This window comes from Neoarius graeffei, chromosome 10 (genome assembly GCF_027579695.1).
Source record: "Neoarius graeffei isolate fNeoGra1 chromosome 10, fNeoGra1.pri, whole genome shotgun sequence".
Classification (NCBI taxonomy): domain Eukaryota; kingdom Metazoa; phylum Chordata; class Actinopteri; order Siluriformes; family Ariidae; genus Neoarius; species Neoarius graeffei.
In genome coordinates this window covers 36,628,998-36,653,228 of record NC_083578.1, presented here as the reverse complement: position 1 = coordinate 36,653,228, position 24,231 = coordinate 36,628,998, and the positions used below count along the sequence as shown (strand labels likewise).

The 24,231-nt window shown below is 46.5% G+C and overlaps 1 protein-coding gene and 1 long non-coding RNA gene across 4 annotated transcripts in view; both read left to right on the top strand.

The window, feature by feature from the left end:
• The window catches only part of LOC132893038 (uncharacterized), a 29,226-nt gene extending 25,771 nt beyond the window's left edge, over positions 1–3,455 (top strand). The window contains exon 2 of the long non-coding RNA XR_009655504.1: positions 2,817–3,455. This is a non-coding gene — a long non-coding RNA (uncharacterized LOC132893038). The remainder of the gene's footprint in view (positions 1–2,816) is intronic.
• ikbkb (inhibitor of nuclear factor kappa B kinase subunit beta) overlaps positions 1–24,231 on the top strand; it is a 270,093-nt gene that overhangs the window by 145,511 nt on the left and 100,351 nt on the right. For all 3 annotated transcript variants that reach the window (XM_060931748.1, XM_060931749.1, XM_060931750.1), the window contains exons 9-14: positions 17,870–17,977; positions 18,146–18,356; positions 18,466–18,660; positions 18,763–18,877; positions 19,008–19,131; positions 22,050–22,201. In XM_060931748.1, the coding sequence (XP_060787731.1) occupies positions 17,870–17,977; positions 18,146–18,356; positions 18,466–18,660; positions 18,763–18,877; positions 19,008–19,131; positions 22,050–22,201 (905 nt within the window). The remainder of the gene's footprint in view (positions 1–17,869; positions 17,978–18,145; positions 18,357–18,465; positions 18,661–18,762; positions 18,878–19,007; positions 19,132–22,049; positions 22,202–24,231) is intronic.

Below are 24,231 nucleotides of genomic sequence, written 5' to 3'. Positions count from 1 at the left end.
CATTATTCGGGCTAGTGTTTTATCCTGCCCTAAGTGTCCAGCCATGGGATTAAAGTGAGCCGCCTGGAATACCAGTTCCTGGCGGCTCTTCGGAATTAAAAGTTGCATGACTCGCTGTTTAGTTTGAGTGTCCTGCGTCACTCGGTATAACCTATCCTTCATAATCGTGAAGTAAGGGAAGGACGGGGTGGCGTTCGGCGGGAGCGTTTGATCATCGATTACTCTCACTTGGTCAAACGCATGCCTCAGAGTCTCGTCTCGCGACTGTTCTAATGGGAAATCCGTGAGGGATTCCCCAATAGAGAGAGGAGGAGCCGGCGGCTCCTCACTCTGACGCGGAGATGACGTAGACGTCTCCGCGGTGGGGGAATGGGGCGAGGATGGGACACAGAAGGAGGGGGAGAGAGAGAAGAGGAGAGAAGAGAAGATGCTGTCTGCTGTCCTGCCGCCGGAACAGCTGCCAAATAATCCTCCACCAGCTCGACTGCCTGATCCAGCGACGTCAGGCGGTGGCACTGGACCCACTCCGCGGTTCCTGCTGGTAGGCGAGCGATGAATTGTTCCAGCACCACCTGGTTGATGATCCCCTCGGCGTCGCGGTTGTTGGCCCTCAACCACCGCCAGCAGGCGTCCCGGAGCTGCTGGCCAAACTTGAATGGCCGGCCGACTTCCTCCAAGCACAAAGCGCGGAAGCGCTGGCGCTGTTGCTCTGGTGTGCGCCCCACGTGCTGGAGGACGGCCCGGCGGAGGTCTGCGTAGGCCAGCCGGCGGTCGGCGGGGAGCTGTAGCGCGGCCAGCTGCGCCTCTCCCGTTAGGAGGGGGAGAAGGCGCGCCGCGCGCTGCTCCATTGGCCACCCCGAGGCTTCTGCGACTTGTTCGAATAACGTGATGAAAGCCTCGGGGTCGTCCTGCGGACCCATCTTGGTAACGGTGAGGGGAGACGGGCCCGCGGCCGGAGCGCTGGTGGACCCCGCCGACGCGAGGAGGTGCTGGAACGCCTTGCGGTCTTCCTGCTGGGCCAGCACCAGGGCTTCGAAGTGTCACTCCTGTTCCTTCCGGAAGGTGACGAGCGCCTGGTGCTGGCTTTGCTAGGCCGTGGCGAGGGCGTGGACCAGGTCGGCGAATGGGGAGGACTCCATGGGGCTGATCTGCTGGTGCTCCACTCTGGTCCCGGGTTTCGGCACCACTGTAACGGTTACGAGGTGTGGGTGGAGCACAGAGGACGGCAGGACAGAGATCAGGGTTTCAAAAGGCTTTATTGCCACACTTTTCAGTGAACAATTCTATGGGCTAGCCACACACACAGTCAGCATCTAGTCCGGAGATGATCTCCTCTGCTCTCGCTCTCCCTCCTTAAGTAGGGCGCGGTCACTGGGAAGACACACAAACACAGGTTAATTGTCGTCAGGTGTGGTGATTCTGCCACTTAACTTCCCTGACTCCGCCCTCCTGTCACAGACCGGCGTTTGACAACGCCCCCACTGCCACATCAAGGTGTGCTTTTTATTTACTCTACACTTTTCAGTGAGTTTACTGTTCACACACGGACATGCACGTGGGGAGATACAGCTCTCTTTCTCTTGGTACTGACTATCTAAAAGACACACAGAGACTCATGTTAATAGACAGCCGGTAATTAGACACAGGTGTGCCTTGTCACAAGTTACCTGCTGGTTCGACCTGACTCCTCGCAGTTCACAGCTGATGCTTGACCACAATAAGGGATGCTGATCTGATATAACTGTATCAGATCAGGAATTAGAATGTTTTACTCCCCTTGGAGAAATCAAACTAACTTTACTAATTTCCACATCAAAATCTTCAACTTGTGTACTAGATCCCTTACCAACATGACTCTTCAAACAGATAATACCAGAAATAATTGAACCGCTTCTAAAAATAGTTAGTTCTTCCCTTATAATTAGTTATGTCCCCAAGTTGTTTAAACTTGCAGTTATCAAACCCCTGATTAAAAAACCTGACCTTGACCCCTGTCAGGTGTCTAATTATAGGCCAATGTCAAACCTGCCCTTCATCTCCAAGATCCTAGAAAATGCTGTGGCACAGCAGTTATGCTCATATCTGCCTAGGAATAACATCCATGAAATGTATCAGTCAGGATTTAGACCTCGGAACTCAGACACAGTCTCAGTGTTTGGTCTAGACTGAAAACATATCTGTTTAGTCAAGCCTCTTGTTTATAGCTTTTTATTAGGTAAAGGAGTTGATCTGGAGGAGTCCTTGGACATAGAGTGTTTCATAGAGTGTTTTAGTAAACTGGGATGTATAGATGTTGTTGCCCCCCCCCCCCCCCCCCCCCCCGTTCACTCGGGTTTGTTGATGCACTGTAAAAAATGATATCTTAGCAAGTGAAAATATATTGAAAATAGTTGAAACAATCTAGCATTTCCTATTAGAAGAATACAAGACACCAATTCTGAGATTATAAAACTTAGTTCAAGATTGCAACCAACTTATTCTAAGATGTCTTACCAAGTAAAAATATCTGTCCATGCAGCAAGATAATTTCACTCGTATTAAGTAATTTTCTCCTCAAATTCAGTTTTCAATTTTTTGCAATGTGGTGAAGTGGCTGGTTGCCTTATGTCCCAGGGCTCCCTGATGTCTGTGTTACCTTCTGGCTTTCCTGTTTAGTTACGCTGTCATAGTTAGTCTTGCCCAAGTCCCCGCTTGCACTCAGCACAAAATGTATACTGTTCTTTACCTAACAATCTGTGTTTTCTCTCTGTCTCTCTCTCTCTTCCCCCCTTTCTCCCTCTCTCTGTCTCTGCCTCTGTCTGTCTCTGTTTGTCAAGTTACATGTTGATCCTGAGACACCAGTGATGCTGACCTCTCCTGCTCTTCAGACCTGCCTGATCCATCCTGTTGGCCAACATCTGGCTGGAGTCTCATCACATTGCTCCTGTGGAGGATGGCCCCATATGGACAGTCAAAAGGCACACTTGGAAGATGGCTCTGGACACCTTACAGATTTGCTATGATGGCTGAGCACTACAATTGCCATGATAAATTTAGGACTGCAGTTGTCATGAACAGTTTTGCACTCAAGTCTCCATCAATGAAGTTGATAACTTCAACAAAATAGACTTCATGCTAAAACTATAATGAATGTCCTGGTTACACAGTTGTACTTTGTGACTATATAGTACACAGTTATAGAGGCAAGTTATTTATAATCATGCTATCTGTTATCATCCAAATGAAGATGGGTTCCCTTTTGAGTCTGGTTCCTCTCAAAGTTTATTACTTGTGTTGACTGAGGGGTTTTTTCCTTGCCAACATTGCCTCAGGCTTGCTCTTCTTCAGAAATAAATAAATTTATTAGGGATAAAATTAGTTCATGTGTTTAAAGTTTTTAATTTTCTGTCAAGCTGGTTTGCGACAATGTCTGTTGTTAAAAGTGCTATACAAATAAACTGACTGACTTGACTGTATTATAATGCATAAAAGTTTGTGCTCTTTACAACAAATACATTCAATGTCAGTTTTCCACTTGGCACACGTTCCACATCAGCACCAGATCACTGCCGAACCCTTTGACCTGCCTTCCTGACTTTGCACTTGCAAAGTGCTGCCGATTTCATCATTTTAATCATCTGCTGCTGAAATAATTTCCCGTATGCAGATAGTTCTTGTTCCATTGTTCATACAGATATTCGGTTTCCCCACTGTCCATACTGACTTGAAGATAACTCTTTCTTATCTGAATAAATCTAGGCTGACACGTATGTTTACATTGGCTACACCTAACTTCTGGTACCTGGCTATCAACAACTTAATGTTACATCCTGGGCATCATATTGGTTGCCCATATACAGAAAGCTTGACATGCTTTTGGACTTTTAAACACTTCAAGCTACTTATGAAAGCTAATCAGGTGGCTGCACTTGTATGCATTGCTATAATTAGCGCTTGTACTATCAATGTTGATCATGTTTAAACGCTGTACCAGTACCTTTTGAAAGAGGTTTTTGAGCTGTGCAGTCAGGATTGTATATAAAGGTATTACTTTTCACATAGTGTGACAAACAGAAAGCACTCAAGAAGCAAATGTAAAATATAGTAACAAAATGCATAGCTCCATCTGCTAAATGAAAATTTTATCAACAGTATTTGCAAGTCACAGGCAAGCTGGAGCCTATCCCAGCTGACTATGGGCGAAAGGCGGGGTACACCCTGGACAAGTCGCCAGGTCATCACAGGGCTGACACATAGACACAGACAACCATTCACACTCGCATTCAATTTAGAGTCACCAGTTAACCTAACCTAACCTGCATGTCTTTGGACTGTGGGGGAAACCGGAGCACCCGGAGGAAACCCGGGTGCTCCGGTTTCCCCCACAGTCCAAAGACATGCAGGTTAGGTTAACTGGTGACTCTAAATTGACCATAGGTGTGAATGTGAGTGTGAATGGTTGTCTGTGTCTATGTGTCAGCCCTGTGATGACCTGGCGACTTGTCCAGGGTGTACCCCGCCTTTCGCCCGTAGTCAGCTGGGATAGGCTCCAGCTTGCCTGCGACCCTGTAGAAGGATAAAGCGGCTAGAGATAATGAGAATGAGTATTTGGAAGTCATTGCCTTTGCCATCAGTTTTTGTTTTTAAGGTGTTCTTTGCAAATCCTGATTTTGTGGCATGTTGATGTACAATTTAGTTAGCATGATGAGTATTTTTGGTATAGTACATTTTGTAGTATTACAGCTTAGAACTGAAATGGATTTAATTGGGATTTTGCATGCTCACCTGCAGGTATGTGGTCTATTGGCTGTAGTGCCAAACTGCTGGAACCGACTTCTAAGGCAGCTTATAGTTGAAAACGAACATTTGTAGCTGCAGCAATTTGGCAAATTGACATGCCAGTTTGTAACATGCAGATTGCCCTCTCCCTGTCAACGTGTGACTTGTGCAACAAATCTGAAGGATTTGGGGTGGCTTTTTATTGTCCCCAACATTTAGGTGTGCCTGTGTACGAATGATACTGCTCAAGTAGCATTTCCATTGGCAACACCTGTCTGTTGGGTGAATTTTCATATATGGGACTTTACTCAACACTGAGCAGATGGAAACAAATTCTTTTGTTCATTTCAAACCCACAACAATGCACATCTATGCAAAAATAACAATCAACAAGTCAACATTTAAGTTAAAAAAATCCCCCATTTTTAATATGTTGTGTATTTTTTCCGTGTATTTTTCTTATATTGTAACAAATTATTTGACTGTTTTGTCACTAGTTATAATGAAGAAACATCTGTGAAAACTAACAAGAAATGTCTTGTTTATAAATGTACAAATTACAGTCCTTTGTCTTCATTTTGATTAAAGGTGATGCAAATATTTGCACAAAACTGTAGAACTCCACCAAATAATTGGAATATCATGATAGTAAGCATGGGAATCTGTTGTTGAGACAATAAGGTATTGTTGACCAAACGCTATTCTGTTCTTTTAGAACATAAAGATGTTCTAACACTCAAATTGAAAAATTCAAACTCTCAGCTAAATTAAAAAAAAAAAATCTTTGGAAGTCATCTTGGTGGTAGAATAACAGCTTTATTGCAGACAATTGACAGCAACAAACATGAGTGTTCATCTCAGGAAGAAGACTGACAAGCTCAGAATCAGAATCATTTATTTGTCATTGTGAAACATTGTAAGACATTGTCACAATGAAATTTAAAGTACTACTCCTTCTGGTGCGTAGAAGTATACATTCATACACTCACTCACGCCATACTCTCATACCAAACTCGTACTGATACATATCATTAGGACAGGTCACATAAGAAACAGTATAAAAATAGATATTAGGCAGTATAAAAATAGATTCCCCCCCTTTTTTTTTCTCCTTTTTCCTCTTTTTGAAAAAAAAAATCACAGTACTGGAAAGTGCAAATGCAGTGCAACCAGGCAAGATAATCATTCAGCATGATGAAGTCCTATTTCTGTAAGTGAATGTTTAGAGTTGTGATGGCTGTGGGGAAAAAGCTGTCTCTGAATCTGGTTGTGCGGGTTCTGGCAGGCCTGTAACGCCTTCCTGAGGGAAATAACTGAAAGTGTTCATGGCCTGGGTGAGAGGAGTCCTTGATTTATGTTTTTTGCTCTGCTGAGGTAACGGGATGAGACGATGCTGTCAAGCGTGGGCAGGGAGCAGCCAATGATCTTTTCTGCAGACCTGATGACCCTTTGCAGTGATTTTTTTCTGTGCCACAGTGCAGCTTGCATATCACACTGTGATGCAGTACATCAGTATGTTCTCTATAGCAGAGTGATAAAAGGCCACCAGCAGCATCTCCCTTAGGTTATTTCTCTTTAGCAGTCTTAGGAAGTAGAGACGTTGCTGTGCCCTTTTGAAGATGGTAGTAGTGTTAGCTGTCCAGGAGAGGTCGTCGGCAATATGGACTCCCAGGAATTTGAAGGTGTGGACCCTCTCGACACTGGCACCTTCTATGAAGAGTGGCGGTGGGTCCATATGCCGCTTCCTCCTGAAGTCCAGGATCAGCTCTTTGGTCTTTGATATATTGAGCTCGAGGTTGTTGTTATGGCACTATGCTATCAGGCCCTCGATCTCAGCCCTGTAGTGTGTCTCATCATCTCCCTCTACTATGTGACGATAACTGTGGTGTCATCTGCAAATTTGATGATGGTGTTGGAAGGATGAGCTGAGGAACAGTCACTGGTGTACAGGGAGTATAGCAAAGGGCTGAGAACACACCCTTGCGGTGCACCTGTACTGAGTATGATAGTGGAGGAGAGGTGGGGGCCCAGTCGGACAACTTGTGAGCAGTTGGTGAGGAAATCACTTATCCAGGTGCAGATGGGGGTGGAGAGGCCCAGGTGGAGCAGCTTGTTGATGAAGATGTCCGGGATGATAATGTTGAATGCCGAGCTGTAGTCCACAAAGAGCATTCTCACATAGGTGTTGCTGTGTTCCAGATGGTTTAGCGCTGCATGCATCGCTATGGCGATAGCATCCTCTGTGGACCTGTTTGACCGGTATGCAAACTGATGGGGATCGAAAGAGGCTGGGAGGCTAGATTTTATGTACCGTAGGACCAGTTTCTCCAGGTATTTCATGACAACAGGTGTCAATGCAACTGGTCTGTAGCTGTTAAGGTCTTCTGAAGCTGGCTTCTTTGGCACGGGGATGATGGTGGCTGATTTCAGACAAGATGGTACAATGGCCTGTGACAGGGAGCTGTTGAAGATTCTGGTGAAGACTCCTGCTAGCTGGTCAGCACAGGATTTAAGGACTCTGTCCGGCACTCTGTCAGGTCCTGTTACCTTCCGTGGGTTGACGGTCTTCAGTGAACATCTCACTTCATGCTCCTGCAGAGTGAGAGTGTGACTGGTGAGAGCTGGTGGAGACAGCAGGTCTATTGCAGATCTGTCAGCCTCGAACCTGGCAAAGAAGTGGTTTGGCTCCTCAGCCAGCGAGGCATCAGTGTTGGTGGTACTGTTGACAGTGCTGCCTTTGTAGTTGGTTAATTGTATTCCCTGCCACATTCTGCGTGGATCATTGTCTGTCAGGTAGGCCTCCACCCTCCATTTATACACCTCCTTTGCCTCCTTGATGCCCCTCTTCAGATCAGCTCTGGCAGAGCTGTACTGTTCGTTATCCCCTGACCTGAAGGCGATATTACGTTTCCTCAGGAGTCTCTTGACTTCTCTCGTCATCCAGGCTTTCTGATTGGGATATGTCCTGATGCAACGTTTGACTGTGACATTGTCCATTCAGAATGTGATGTAAACTGTGTCACCATCTAAGTCGCCTTGAAAGAGCAGGTCCCATTCAGTCTGTTGGAAGCAGTCCTGGAGCTGGGATAGGGCAGTGTCAGGCCAGGTTTTGATAGTCCTTCTACTTGGCTGTATAGTCCTTCTGACAGGGATGTACTGTATGCTGGGATCAGGAGTAGTTGGATGTGATCTGACTGGCCCAGATGAGGGAGAGGAGTAGTTCTGTATGCTTTCTTGATGTTAGAATATGCATGGTCTAGTGTGTTCTTCCCTCTAGTAGCACAACCTACATGCTGGAAAAAGCTGGGGAGTACAGTCTTTAAGGACGCCTTGTTAAAGTCCCCTGCTACAATATGAATTCCCTCTGGGTGGTCACACTGCAGTTTGTTGACTATGGTTAGCAGGTGAGCCAAACTTGTGCTAACGTTAGCATTGGGGGCTATATAGACGGCAGTAACAGTCACTACGGTGTGCTCTCTTGGTAAATAAATTGGTCTGCATATTCCCGGCAGGGCTTTCAGGTCAGGTGAGCAGTGCTGGGCAACAATCCTGCTGTTGGTGCACCATTCCTTATGCACAAAAATGCAAAGTCCTCCTCCTCTGGTCTTGCTGGAGTTCTTGTCTTGGTCCTGCCGGTAGCTAGCTCAGCCTGCTAGCTGCACGGCGGCATCCGGGATGAAGGGGTTCAGACAGGTTTCAGTGATGATCATCACGCAGCAGTTCCGTGTGTAGTTGTTTGTTGCTATACTGAGTTCCAACTCATCCATTTTGTGTGCTATGGATCTGGTGTTGGTGAGTAGTAGGCTTGGCAGTGGAGGTCTGTGTGGTAGTTTCCTTAGCCAGGCTAGCAGGCCTGACCGGCATCCTCTCTTCTGCTTTCTCTCCCGTCGCCGCCTTCGTTGCCTGCCGCTACCGACAACAATCCACGGAGCGCCCGGAGGTCTGGCTATATCCTCCGGGTTGTTATAAGCCTCCTGGAAGGCTCTCATAATGGCTGTGTTGTATCGTAGTCCTATCTTGATTAGTTCAGTATGGCTATACTTGTTCATAAGACCTTGACATGGGAACATTATGAAAAACACAAACAAAAAACAAATATACACCAACAGGAGAGCTAGAAGCCACTGCACAATCACGCGCTGCCATCTTCCAAGCTGTGGCTCATTACACTCTATATACTCATTTGAAACCCTGCCTTATTATTATTATTTTTTTTCAAATCTTATCCCCTTCCAGATCTTTCTGTGACTTTCCAACATTTACAGTTCCTACCATTATTGTTTTATCCTTAGTCAATCTTGCTCTTCTGGTTGTGTATTTTTTCCAATATTACAACTTCTCTTTTTTCATTGTAACTTCCTCATTTTTCCCCCTTTCCCACCCCAGGGGAAAATCCCCTATTGTAATTCTGTTCCACGCTTCTTTTGATCTTTATTACTTCCTCTTTTGGAGTGAGTGCTCCTCTTTTTTCCCCTCTTCCATTATAATTCTATGATACTCAACTGGTATATAAAAAAATATGAGAACACCCTCTGCCACAGTTGTTCTCTAGTGTCACACATCTTCTCTAGTGTCATTTGTCTTTATTTTTCCTTCACAAAAGTATACTCCCCATCCACCTCTTCACCTGTTCATTTATTCAGTTCTCCAATCAGGCATATGGCAGTAGCAATTGAGGTATTTCACCTGACGTCACAGGGTCACGTGACGCCCCGGTGTCCGCCATTTTGAACGTCAAGCTAGCTAATGTCAACAACAGTAGCTGGTATGTTACTGTAGCAATGTTTACGTTCAGTCATTTGGATGACTGTTAAAACCTTTCAGTCTCAAGTTTTTCCTTTACTGGATTTACTAGTTTACTGAGCTAGCGCGCTCGGGCAAGCTGGGAGCTAGCGCGCGCCGGCCGCCGGCAGGCTAGCGTGCGCTAGCTCCCAGCTTGCCCGAGCGCGCTAGCTCAGTAAACTAGTAAATCCAGTAAAGGAAAAACTTGAGACTGAAAGGTTTTAACAGTCATCCAAATGACTGAACGTAAACATTGCTACAGTAACATACCAGCTACTGTTGTTGACATTAGCTAGTGCTAACAGCTAGCTGCTAGTGCACTGCTACAACTACACCGACCCTAATAATACAGTTCTTGGTCATTGCCTGGTAACAGCAAATTTATAACGGGCCATGTCTCAACAGACTAAGAAGTTATTTCAATGCCATTTAATAACATTTTGTTTATCCTGAGGACCGAAAGTAAATGAAAATGTGAACAAACCTTAGCTATAATAAGATGGCGACCACCGGCTCCAGGGACGACCCACTGATGTAGGCATGTTACCCAGCCTGACACAAAATATTTGTAGGCATCCAAACTCTTATACGCTTTCAGATCAATACCTGTGTATGGCGATGGGTTTTTAACGACATAGGTATACAGATCATGTGGGCCAAAGTCAGGTAAAGACGAGGGCTTCGTGTACTTCCGTACGTCAGTGAGCAGTCCTGGTGGAAGCAGGTAAACGTCGTTCTCTAAGCCTGCTAACCTCAATTTTTGCAAATACCTCTCCCTCTGCTCGCCCTGTAAATGCCCTACGTCGCTGGATAGTGAAGGTGTTTTCTGCATCTCGCTCCTTTTTCTTTTATGTTTTTCGTTTGTCGCCTTCCTCGCATTCAAACTGATTCGAGCCGTGCCGTCCAAAATGGCAGCATCACATGACTTGGTCACGTGGGTGAAATACCTCAATTCATACAGAATGGGGAAAAAATGTGATGTCTGTAACTTTAACTGTTACATGGTTCTTGATGTCAGATGGGCTGGTTTGAGTATTTCAGAAACTGCTGATCATCTGGGAATTTCACACAAACAGTCTTTAGAATTTACACAGAATGGTGAAAAAAAGCACATCCTGTGTGTGGAGGGTATGCAATCTGAAATACCTTGCTGATAATTGATGAGAGAGATCAGAGGAGAATCTAAGGCTACCATGAGTACAGAATCACTGGTTTGTTGAAGACTGGAAAAAGACCAGTGCTGTGTCTGAAATCACTCACTCATTCACTACTCCCTACTCACTATCTAGGGAAATTTTATATAGAAGACTATATAGTGAGCTTATTGGTGAAATGAAAAAAAAAAAAACACTTTCGGACACTACTCTGCCGTGCTGTTATTTACGTCATTACTGTCGCGCAATTAAAACGTGCCGGATCAGTCGGCTGGTGGGTTTTCAAAATAATAAATACATGCATGTATTTTTGTGATAAATACATATTATACTGACCGTATTTCTCACATTATTAAATACAACATACTTTGTGTTTGCTTTCAGTTCTTTAAACTCGAGGCTGAATACTTTCTTCTTTGCTGCTGCCTTTTATTAAATCAAATTTGAGGCTTTTGATTAATTCCTCACTCTGCACTGTAAACTTTTTTCTTGTATTTTATCTGTCTTTTATTCTGTTTTAGCTTTGTGACAGTTCGTGTAGGTGGGTGGAGCACAGAAGGACGGCAGGCCAGAACTGAGTTCACAAAACTTTTTTATTTAGCTTTTCAGCTTCTATATTTACTCTCACACACACTCAGACACGCACACACACATCAGTCGTCTGGTTGGGGAGAGAGCTCCCTCTGCTCTCGCTCTCTCTCCTTAAATAGGGCGCAGTCACTGGGGAAGACACACAAACACATTAATTAACGTCAGGTGTAGTGATTCTGCCACTTACCTTCCCTGACTCCGCCCTCCGGTCACAGACCGATGCTTGACCACGCCCCCGCTGCCACATACCCCCACCGCCCGACTCAGGCCGGGCGGCCATCCGGCCTGCAGCTGACTCCACCCCCCCCCCCCCCCCCACCCCCCGACGGGAGAGGAAGTCCGCCACGACCATCTGCGCCCCCGGCCTGTGGATCACCTTGAACTTAAAGGGTTGGAGTGCCAGATACCAACGGGTGATCCGCGCGTTGGCATCCTTCATGCGGTGGAGCCACTGGAGGGGCGCGTGGTCCGAACAGAGGGTGAAAGGGTGTCCCAGCAGGTAGTAACGGAGGGCGAGGACCGCCCACTTGATCGTCAGGCACTCTTTCTCAATGGTGCTGTAGCGCCCCTCACGCACCGACAGCTTGCGACTGATATACAGTACTGGGCGATCCTCCCCCTCCACCTCCTGGGACAAAACAGCCCCCAGCCCTCTGTCCGACACATCCATCTGTAACATAAAGGGGAGAGAAAAGTCAGGGGAGTGTAAAAGTGGCCCCCCACACAGTGCAGCCTTTACCTTAGAAAAAGCCCGCTGGCATTGCTCCATCCACTGGACCAGATCTGGTGCCCCCTTTTTAGTCAGATCAGTCAGCGGGCTGGTGACGTACGAATAATTAGGTATAAACCTACGATAATAGCCAGCCAGCCCCAGGAACTGTCTCACCCCCTTTTTGGTCTTGGGCCTCGGGCAGGCCGCAATTGCTGCTGTCTTGTTAATTTGGGGACACACCTGCCCATTGCCCAAGTGGAAGCTCAGATACCGTACTTCCAGCCGCCCAATCGCACACTTCTTCGGGTTGGCTGTGAGACCCGCTCACCTCAGCGACCTAAGGACGGCCCTCAGATGTTCGAGGTGCCTCGGCCAGTCATTACTATAGATAATAATGTCGTCGAGGTAGGCGGCCGCATAGGTGGCGTGGGGGCGGAGGACCCTATCCATCAGCCGCTGAAACGTAGCGGGTGCCCCAAACTGCCCAAAAGGAAGTGTGACAAATTGGTGTAAGCCGAATGGTGTGGAAAAGGCTGTTTTTTCTCGGGATAATGGAGTCAAGGGGATCTGCCAATAACCCTTTGTTAAATCCAGTGTCGAGTAAAAACGAGCTGTGCCTAGCCGATCGAGCAACTCATCAATACAAGGCATTGGGTACGCGTCGAATTTAGACACCGCGTTGACTTTTCTATAGTCTACACAGAACCGGACCGACCCGTCGGCCTTGGGTACCAAGACCACCGGGCTGCTCCAGTCACTGTGGGACTCCTCGACGATGCCCATTTCGAGCATGGCCTCGAGTTCTTCCCGAACCACTTTTTTCTTGTGCTCAGGTAACCTGTAAGGGCGGCTACGCACTACCACCCCCGGGGGTGTCTCAATGTGGTGCTCTGTGAGGTTGGTGTGGCCAGGCAGGGGCGAGAACACGTCCGAAAACTCGGTCTGCAACTGGGCAACCTCCGCGAGTTGGGTCGGGGAGAGGTGGTCTCTACAGGGGACCGGAGAGGTACGTGATGCCAATGTTCCCTTTTGAACCTCCGGCCCCAGCTCCGCCTTCTCCGGAACCACCGACACCAATGCCACAGGGACCTCCTCGTTCCAGAGTTTGAGCAGGTTGAGGTGGTAAATCTGTAGCGCCCCACCCCTATCCGTTCGCCTCACCTCATAGTCAACGTCCCTGACTCGCCGTGTGACCTCAAAGGGTCCTTGCCACTTGGTGACCAATTTGGAGCTCGATGTGGGCAACAGTACGAGTACTTTATCTCCCGGTGCGAACTCCCTAAGGCGCGTACCCTTGTCGTACAGGCAGGTTTGTCGTTCTTGGGCCTGCCGCAAATTCTCCTGAGTTAGGTGCGTGAGTGTGTGGAGTTTTGCACGCAGGTCAGTAATGTATTGGATTTCATTTTTACTTGGTGAAGGTCCCTCCTCCCAATTTTCTCGCAGCACGTCTAGAATGCCGTGCGGCTTACGCCCGTATAACAATTCAAACGGGGAGAACCCCGTGGAGGCTTGGGGGACCACTCGCACTGCAAATAGCAAGGGTTCGAGCCATTTATCCCAATTACGTGCGTCCTCACTTACGAATTTTTTAATTATATTCTTGAGGGTGCGATTGAACCGTTCAACTAAACCGTCCGTTTGTGGGTGATACACGCTGGTGCGGATCGGCTTAATACCCAGCAACCCATACAGTTCGTTCAGTGTACGTGACATAAACGAGGTGCCTTGGTCAGTCAGAATCTCTTTCAGGATTCCAACTCAGGAGATAACGCAGAAGAGTGCCTCTGCAATACTGCGTGCTGAGATATTGTGAAGAGGCACTGCTTCCGGGTATTGTGTTGCATAGTCCACCAGAACTAATATAAAGCGGTACCCTCGTGTTGACCGATCTGATGGCCCGACGAGATCCATCCCAATTCTTTCGAACGGGGTCTCGATTAACGGTAGAGGGCGCAAAGGCGCTTTTGGAAAGGCTGCTGGATTTACTAACTGGCATTCGCGGCACGCCGTACACCACCTACAGACATCGCTGCGAATCCCTGGCCAATAGAACCGGGCCATTATTCGGGCTAGTGTTTTATCCTGCCCTAAGTGTCCAGCCATGGGATTAAAGTGAGCTGCCTGGAATACCAATTCCCGGCGGCTCTTCAGAATCAAAAGCTGCGTGACTCACTCTTTAGTTTGAGTGTCCTGCGTCACTCGGTATAATCTATCCTTCATAATTGCGAAGTAGGGGAAGGATGGGGCGGCATTTGGCTGGAGCGTTTGATCATCGATTACTCTCACTTGGTCAAACGCATGCCGCAGAGTCTCGTCTCGTGACTGCTCTAATGGAAAATCTGCGAGGGATTCCCCAACAGAGAGAGGAGGAGCCGGTGGCTCCTCACTCTGACGCGGAGATGACGTAGACGGCTCTGTGATAGCTGCTCCCGCCAACGCGACACCGGGACCTCCCCCTGTTAAACTATGGCAGGACCCACTCTTCACTAAGTGTGTCATTAAATCCCGAAATCCCGGCCAATCAGTCCCCAAAATTATCGAGTGGGTAAGGCGAGGATTAACCGCCGCCTTCACTATAGATTTTTCCCCTCGAAAAAGAATGTGGACCGACACTAGAGGGTAGTTGTGAACATCCCTGTGCACACACAACAGCTTCACCAATTGTGCTCCTCCCAATGCCTCATCTTGCACCAGGCTTTGGTGGATCGAGGTCTGATTACAGCCAGAATCCATCAACGCCTGATATGTATCCCCTTGGATACTCACCGGTATGCGATACGCTCCAGCCCAATCGAGGGCAGCTCCTGGCGCGTCAGGGATCCGAACCACTGCACCCACCTCCATTACTGAGCACTGCTATTGGAGGTGGCCCGGCTCCCCGCAGCGCCAGCAAACCGGCCCGGGCTTCGTCTCTGCACTAGTGCTCTGGGGCTCACTCACCTGAGGGGGGGGGAGAGACAGACACAGAAGGGAGAAACGGGAGGGCACCGTGGGTGCGGTGGGCCGGCTGGGGTGGTGCCGGCCCAGGAGACACAGGAGGAGGGGGAAGAGAGAGAGGAGAGAAGAGGTGGTCTGCTGTTCTGCCGTCGGGACAGCCACCAAATGGTCCTCCGCCAGCTCGATTGCCTGATCCAGCGACACTGGGCGGTGGCACTGGACCCACTCTGCGGTTCCTGCTGGTAAACACGCGATGAACTGCTCCAGTACCACCTGGTCGGTGATTCCCTCAGCGTCGCGGTTGTCGGCCCTCAACCACTGCCAGCAGGCGTCCCGGAGTTGCTGGCCAAACGCAAACAGCCGGCCGACTTCCTCCAAGCGCAAAGCACGGAAACGCTGACATTGTTGCTCGGGGGTGCGCCCCACCTGCTGGAGGATGGCCCGGTGAAGGTCCGCGTAGGCCAGCCGGCGGTTGGCGGGGAGCTGTAGCGCGGCCAGCTGCGCCTCTCCCGTTAGTAGGGGGAGGAGGCACGCCACGCGCTGTTCCACCGGCCACTCCAAGGTCTCTGCTACCTGCTCAAAGAACGTGAGGAAGGCCTCAGGGTCGTCCTGCGGGCCCATCTTCGTGAGGGTGAGGGGGGGAAGGGCCTGCGGCGGTGGAGATGGTGGACCCCGCTGACGCGAGGAGGTGCCAGAATGCCCAACGATCTTCCTGTTGCACCAGCACCAGGGCCTCAAACCGTTGTTCTTGCTCCTTTCCGAGGGCGAGCAGCGCCTGGTGCTGGCTCTGTTGGGCCGTGGTGAGGGCGTGGATCAGTTCTGCAAAGGGGGAGGACTCCATGGGGCTGTTCTCTTCTGTGCTCATCCCGGGTTTCGGCACCACTGTGACAGTCCGTGTAGGTGGGTGGAGCACAGAAGGACGGCAGGCCAGAACTGAGTTCACAAAACTTTATTTAGCTTTTCAGCTTCTATATTTACTCTCACACACACTCAAACACGCGCACACACATCAGTCATCTGGTTGGGGAGAGAGCTCCCTCTGCTCTCGCTCTCTCTCCTTAAATAGGGCGCGGTCACTGGGGAAGACACACAAACACATTAATTAACGTCAGGTGTAGTGATTCTGCCACTTACCTTCCCTGACTCCGCCCTCCGGTCACAGACTGATGCTTGACCACGCCCCCGCTGCCACAAGCTTATTTTCTATTCTCTTCTATTTCTATTCACCAAGTGCTCCTCTCTGTCGTCTGCCATTTTTCTTTCAGTGCAACCGCAATGCATGATGGTATATATTGCTTGGTTAGTGACTATCGGTTGTACACTCCTTTTCATGATGCATTGTGGGATACTATGAGTCCACTATATAGGGTATAATAATTCTCACTATACATTCAGACAGCACTACAACATGGCAAACTCACTATATAGTCATACAACAACAACAAACCCTGGTTCACTGCAAAACTCAGGCAGCTTTGCCAGGCCAAGGAGGAGGCCTACAGAAGTGGGGACAGAGTCCTGTACAAACAGGCCAGAAACACACTGACGAAAGAGGTGAAAGCAGCTAAGAGGAGCTACGCTGAAAGGATCAAAAATAGCCTTTCAGCCAACGATCCGGCGTCAGTGTGGATAGGCCTGAAGAATATCACCAGCTACAAGAGACCATCCCCCAACACTGCAGTGAACCATCAACTGACTGATGAGTTGAATGTGTTCTACTGCAGATTTGACACATTCACACCTCTCCCCCCCTCAGACATTAAAGACCCATTTACACCCCCTGCTATTTTGCCTCCTCTCGCCTCTGACCCCACACCAGCACTCAAGATCTGTGAAGAGGATGTTTGTCAGCTTTTTCGCAGACAGAAGTTCAGGAAGGCACCCGGCCCAGACAGTGTGTCACGTTCCTGTCTGAAGGTCTGTGCTGATCAGCTGGCCCCCATCTTCACCCAGATCTTCATCCAAGACCTGTACCTGTCCAGAGTCAGGAAACGGGCAGGTAACATCTCTGCAGACACATCACACCCTGGTCACAAATTGTTTAAACTTCTCCCCTCTGGGAGACGCTACAGATCACTGTACACAAAAACAACCAGACACAAGAACAGTTTTTCCCCTCAGGCTGTTTTTGTGATGAACAGCTAAAACCGGACTCAAATATCAGTAACATCAACTGTGAAATATCTGCACACTCATACCGTCATTCTGTGCACACTGTATATTTATATTTATATTTACTAAGTCATCCTTGCACTATGCACCATTTTGCACCAAAAGATTCTACATGTACATAGCTTTTTTGTTTTTTGTCTACGTTTTTTTTTAATCTGTTTGTACTAAGAGAGCTAAGTGAAACCAAAGTCAAATTCTTCATGTGTGGTCACATACCTGGCAATAAAAGTGATTCTATTCTATATAGTGAGTAGTGAGTGATTTCGGACACAGCACAGGAATTTTTATTTTATTTATTTATTTGTTAATTTTTATATTCATCTCTCTAGTTTGGATGAGCTTGTACCAGATTCCTTTTCTTGGCTGACAGGAGTGAAACCCAGTGTGGTCTTCAACTGATCCACCTCAAAATTTGATGTTTTGTGCATACTGAGATGCTTATCTGCTCACCATGGTGGTAAAGAGTTACTATATCCTTCCTGGCAGCTCAAATCAATCTGACCATTTTCCTCTGACCTCTCTTATCAACAAGGACAACCATGCCGTGTTTAAAGTCATAGTGATCACATTTTTTTCACCATTCTGATGTTTGATATGAACTGAACCTCTTAACCTGTACCTGCATGGTTTTATACATTGTTCTGCTGTAACCTACTAATTGGCTGATTGTATAAGGAGCAGGTGTACAGCTGTTCCTATTAAAGTGGATGGTGAGTGTATATATTTAAGAACTCTAAAATAAAATATCACATTTTCTGTCTAGGCACAATAAGCTGAAGCAGAAGCATGAGGATGATGTTGTGGTTTATGAGGATTTGGCTGGTGAGGTGCACTTCTCCAAACACCTACCACAGCCCCACAACCTCAACAAGTGAGTAGGAATGCAGTTGCACTGACACGCATAAGCAAACAAATTAAGTGTATATTTTACTTTCAACCACTGTCTGCTCACATTGGATGATATGCAGATTTGATATGAAACTGAACATTTCTCTCACGAGCTGTTATGTATTATATTTCGTGTGTGTGTGTGTGTTAGTTTGTTAGCTGGTAGGCTGGAACATTGGCTACAGTTAATGCTGAGGTGGTCTCCTCAAACCAGAGGAAAAGACACTAAGCAAATCCCTAAAGAAAGTCTGGATGAGACAGAGTCTGGGGAAAAGAGCAAAAAATCTGAGGAAGGAGGCAAAGAACCGCAGAGTGGATCCACTACCTGCTTTGAAGAATTAGACCAAATCCTCGACCTGAAGGTTGTGTTACCTGTCTTGTTGATGACTAAACCAACAAATCTGTAGCCAAGTTAATATAATTTAATGTGACAACTAAAAAGCTGAATTGTTTTTCATCACGTATCTCTAGCTAGTCCATGTGCTGAATATGACCTCTGCAGAGATTTATACATACTCAGTGCAGCATGGGGAGACTGTTGCATCCTTGCAGAAAAGAATTGCACAAGATACACACATTCCTTTGGCCAGTCAAGAGCTGCTGTTAGAGGCAGGCCTTGCTCTGGAGCCTCATAATGAGATCATGCAGTGTGCTGTAGATTATACTGTAAGTAAGGGGCCAAGTACACTTTTAATAAAAAAAAGCAGTTACTCCATATGTTTCTGGATTTTATGCATGTTGTGATATTTCTGGTTGTGTGCTTATTAGTTGGTTGATGGTCGTCGGGCTGACATGCCACTAGTCTTTCTGTTCAACCGCTCATGTTGCAGCTATGAACCTCAGTTCAGCCCTCGAATCCTCCCTGAAAACATTCGGTTCATTCGTGAGTCAGCCTGGAATAATCTTTTTTTTCCCTTTCTTCCAAAAGTGTTTTTTCTTTCTTTTTTTTTTGTTTCTACTTGCTAAGTAAATCAGTAACATGATGTGGGTGTATTTGCATGTTTGTTAAATAGAGACGGAGCCTCAGCGCATGTTGCCCTACAGCGCTCAAAGACGTACGTATGGGCAAGCCTGGCACACCATAAGAGCCCTGAAGGAGGACTGGCTGAAGTTGCAGCAAGGCCAGAAGGCAGCCATGTAAGATGCATATTACAAAGCATTATAAAGATGACTTCAAATGGAAGAGAGGTTAAACATGCATGTTACAACTTCACTAGCTCTTACCATTGTTTCACAGCATATACACTCACCATCCACTTTAATAGGAACACCTGAACATTTATGCAGTTATCCAATCAGCTAATCATGCGGCAGCAATATAATGCATAAAATCATCCAGATATAGGTCAAGAGCTTCAGTTAATGTTCACATCAAACATTAGAATGAGGAAAAAGTGTGATCTATGCAACTTAATCATGGCATGGATGTTAATGCCAGATAGGTTACTATATTCTTCCTGGTGGCTTGAACCAATCTGGCCAGTGGCGGAACAACTGCACACAAGGCCCCGGGGCAAAACACCAATCAGCCCCCCCCACGCACACACACGGCGAAATTGCTTTTTATATCTAACAAAAAGCAGTTTTTAAGAACGTAGCCTTTGGATCTAGCCATGGCGAAATTGCAAACAAACAGGCCTGCGGCATATAATCAGGCTATATTGGAACAGAACTTGCTCAAAGTTTTTATTATTATTATTATTTTTTTTTTTATAGGCCTACATAGCCTGTATTTTCCATTCATTTTTTTATTATGTTCCAAATAGACACTAAACAACAACAAAAAAAATCCAGCAATCATGAATGATACACCCTCATTGTGTAAGCACGTCTTCAACTACAAAGCCGACACGGAAACCTGCGTTCATCATTAAAAAGGCATTCGACGCGCCTTGCGCTCTGCAAAGTCGTTGACTATTTGAGGGATGTTAAGCGCTCTTGCTCGCTCATTCTCAATTGATAAAATGGCCAATCCACAGAGTCTCTCTTGACTCATTGCGCTCCTGAGATAATTTTTTATCAATTTTAATTTGGAGAAAGAGCGCTCTGCTGTCGCAACTGAGACGGGGAGAGTGAGAAAAAGCAAGAAGGCTGTGCACACCTCACTAAATGTAGAAGTTACTGCTGGATGATCTACTACCAGCAACCTGGCCGGGCTAAGCACAGATGTGTGTCTCGCTATCTGCTCCTTGAAACAAGCCCTAAATGTCACTAGTTGACCAGGAAAGCTGGAGTCAATATCCCGACTATAGTGATCACACAGTCGACGGGCAACTTCGTGTAACTCCTCGTCCTTGGCATGCTGGAGCGTATTTGGATGAATAGCCTCAAACAAATGAGCAGTCCGATTTAAACTGACAAACCTTTGTGACAGCTGCTGAATGATTACATCAAGGCATGCATAGTACACGTTCACCCGAAAATAATGTTCTGCATCGGAAAGCCGACTGTCTTCGCTAAGGTGATCAAAGTGGCGCTTCACTTTTTTCAACCTGGTGGCTACAAATTGCGTTTGACTGCCCCATTTCACAGTCAATGCCAGAGTGGAAGCCTTTGCCTTATCAAACTGCTCCCTGTACTCCTGTAGAGTTCGTACAGCATTCTGCAATAATGCAGACGCTTTGAGGAGATCAATGGTCTTCTCCTGCGGTAACTTTGAGATGGCATTAGTGTACTCCAAAATCTTTGTCTGAAGGCTGATTAAAAATATGAACTGAAATTTAGTAATGGCCTTTTTAAGTGCATCTGCCTCATCTCGTTCATTCGTTTTCTCACTTGTAAGTGAGAGCTTTAATGATGTCTCCATATCTGTATTTTAACGCAACAAGCGCATTGTAGCGGGAGGACCAGCGGGTTGGACAGAGGCGTTTCGAGGTTATGTCCCTGCTCTCTGGGCTCAATAAGTCGCCAAGTAATGCCCATCTCTTAACACTGTTGGCAACCACATCATAAAACTGTCTAATCTCTGGGATAGTTTTAACAGAATCATTCAGTACCAAATTCAGACAATGAGCCGCACAGTGCACGTACAAAGCAAGGGGCTCCCGCTACGCTATTCTTGCTTGAACACCAGAATAAATTCCGCTCATGTTCGCTGTGCCATCATAACCCTGTTCACGGCATCTGGAGAGATCTAAGCCATTCCCTTCAATGCAGCTAATAATTCGGCCCTCCAGTTCAGAAGCGGATGCATTCACAGTTATCTCGAATCCAAGAAAAGCCTCAACTATCCTGATTTCACAGGGTTTTTTATTTATTTATTTTTTTTAACCATGATAAGAATGTGTAGCAAAAATGAGAGATATATAAGTCAACTAGTCTGTAATCATGTGAAAACTTGGAGGTTTCAAGGAATTTCCAATGAAATCGCGTAAGGCACATTTATTGGGAGGGCCTGAATGTCAAAGGGTGGGGTCCTGTACGGCTAGGGGGAGGGCCCAAGGCCCAGGGGCAATGGCCCCGCCCCCCCTTTAGCTCCACACCTGAATCTGGCTATTTTCCTCTGACCTCTCTTATCCACAAGGTGTTTCCACCCACTTAACTCTTACTTGTGCAGTGTTTTTCATTTTTCACACCATTCTCTGTAAACTCAGTTTTGTGTGAAAATCCCAGGAGCGCAGAAGCTTTTGAAATACTCAAACCAGCCTATATGACATTAACAACTATGCCATGGTTAAAGTCACAGAGACCACACTTTTTCTCCATTCTGATATTTGATGGGAACATTACCTGAAGCTCTTGACCTGAATCTGCATATTGTATGCTGTACTGCTGCCATGCAATGAGCTGATTGGATAACTGCTGAAATGAGCAGATGTACATTGTGTTTCTATTAAAGTGGACAGTGAATGTACCAAGTACTAGTCTACAGTATACTGATAATTGCCATATTTCCACTTTTGCTCAGTGGATTATATGTATATGTTATGCCTTTTTAAAAAAAATACTTGTCTGTGTAAAATACTGATATGGGTGTCAGTGTTTTTTTTTTGTTGTTGTTTTTAACTGGAATCTCTCTGTCATATGCACATAATGATTCTATCCGATTGTCTCAGTATGAGCCTGCTGAGGCATAATGGCTTGTTGTCCAAGCAGAAGAATGAGATGGTCTCAGTGCACCAGAGACTCAAAGCTACACTTGAATTCTTCACTACCAGTCTGCACATTGATATGGACAAATACCAGGAACAGAGAGCCACTGGCATTGGTAAAATACATGTATGCAGAGACATACACAATTGTGGTGGTCTGGCAAAAGCAAGACTCAATTTTTCAGTCAAACAAAGTGACTACCAAAACTGTAGCACCACCAGGAATCAAAGGTTAAAAAAAAAAACATTATATATATAAAAAATAAACCTGGCAACAGGCGGCACGGTGGCGTAGTGGTTAGTGCTGTCGTCTCACAGCAAGAAGGTCCGGGTTCAAGCCCCGTGGCTGGCGAGGGCCTTTCTGTGCGGAGATTGCATGTTCTCCCTGTGTCCGCGTGGGTTTCCTCCGGGTGCTCCGGTTTCCCCCACAGTCCAAAGACATGCAGATTAGGTTAACTGGTGACTCTAAATTGACAGTAGGTGTGAATGGTTGTCTGTGTCTATGTGTCGGCCCTGTGATGACCTGGCGACTTGTCCAGGGTGTACCCCGCCTTTCGCCCGTAGTCAGCTGGGATAGGCTCCAGCTTGCCTGTGACCCTGTAGAACAGGATAAAGCAGCTAGAGATAATGAGATGAGAAACCTGGCGACTTGTCCAGGGTGTACCCCGCCTTTCACCCGTAGTCAGCTGGGATAGGCTCCAGCTTGCCTGCGACCCTGTAGAACAGGATAAAGCAGCTAGAGATAATGAGATCAGATGAGAAACCTGGCGACTTGTCCAGGGTGTACCCCGCCTTTCACCCGTAGTCAGCTGGGATAGGCTCCAGCTTGCCTGTGACCCTGTAGAACAGGATAAAGTGGCTAGAGATAATGAGATGAGATGAGATGAGATGAGATGAGATGAATGGAAAAAAAATATTGCCAATGAAAATTAAAGTGAAATCTCTGTAGATTTTGACCTGATGAATAAAGATGAGCTGCCTCAAGGAAATTGAATCAAACAGAACTGGACTTGGTTTTATGTCTTTGAAGATGTTTCTGTCAGGAGTGGTGCACTGAGGTGAAGTGAGGATCCAAGTGCAGACTCAGAAAACAGGCAGTGTAAAGAGAACTTCTTTAATGAAGTAGATGGCAGAAAGGCAAAAGGTACAGTAGGGCTCAGGCAAAAATCAGGAGTCAAAAAACAGGCCAGGAGGTCAAAAACACAGAGGAGCAGGTAGACACGATCAGGGACAAAAACAGGACAGAAAAAGCTTCACAAAAACTAATGAACACAGGGACAAGGGAAATCCAGGCAGAGGTAGCAAAAGACACAATTCAAAAGAACAGGCAGGCAAAAACAGGGACAAAAAATGGACAGATAAACTTGACAAAAAAATCAAGGAAAAATTCAGGTAGGGGGAATTAAGAAGACACAATACCAATGAGCTGTAGCAAGGTAAGGAAAGTCTACAAGAGACAGTCTGGCAAATGGAGTAGCTCAAACAGTTCTTAAAAAACCCTGGCTGATGGGAGAGGAGTGGTAGCAGGTGTGGGAGTGCCACTTCAGGAAATGGCCTTCAGCAAGGCAGGACTGAATTCCTGTCCAGGAGCCGGCCTGGAGCCGGCATGGAAGTCCCACAATCTAAGGCATGGATGGACTGGACCGGACTGTGACAGTTTCACCTCTCATCCAAGAGTCTTCATCAGTTCACTTCATCAGCTTGTCTGACTAGATTGGGCTAGTCTGACCAGCTGGTGTGAGTACCCAGGTAATTAACCCTCTGGAGTCTGAGGGTATTTTCTGGCACTCTAATGATTTGGCATGCTCTGATTTTGCTGTCAATTTCAACAAATCTAAGCAGTATTTTCAAAGTCATATGACTTTTTTATATTCAGCACAAGCTACAATAATATCTATGTAGTATGTATGTCATGATTGTACTTTAAAAAATAACATAAATGAAGATGCTGTAAAAAGCAGTTTTAGAACTGTGTTGGAATGTGTGAAAAAACATGACCTTACCCATTGTGACAAACCGTTCTGGTCACTCGATGTGATTCTGTTCAGTCTTCGTAATGTATCAAGCATGAAAACTTAAATCTGCTCCATTGATTTGGACAATTAACTGGCCATCAAAAACTATATGTTCTATTCTTTTGGGATAA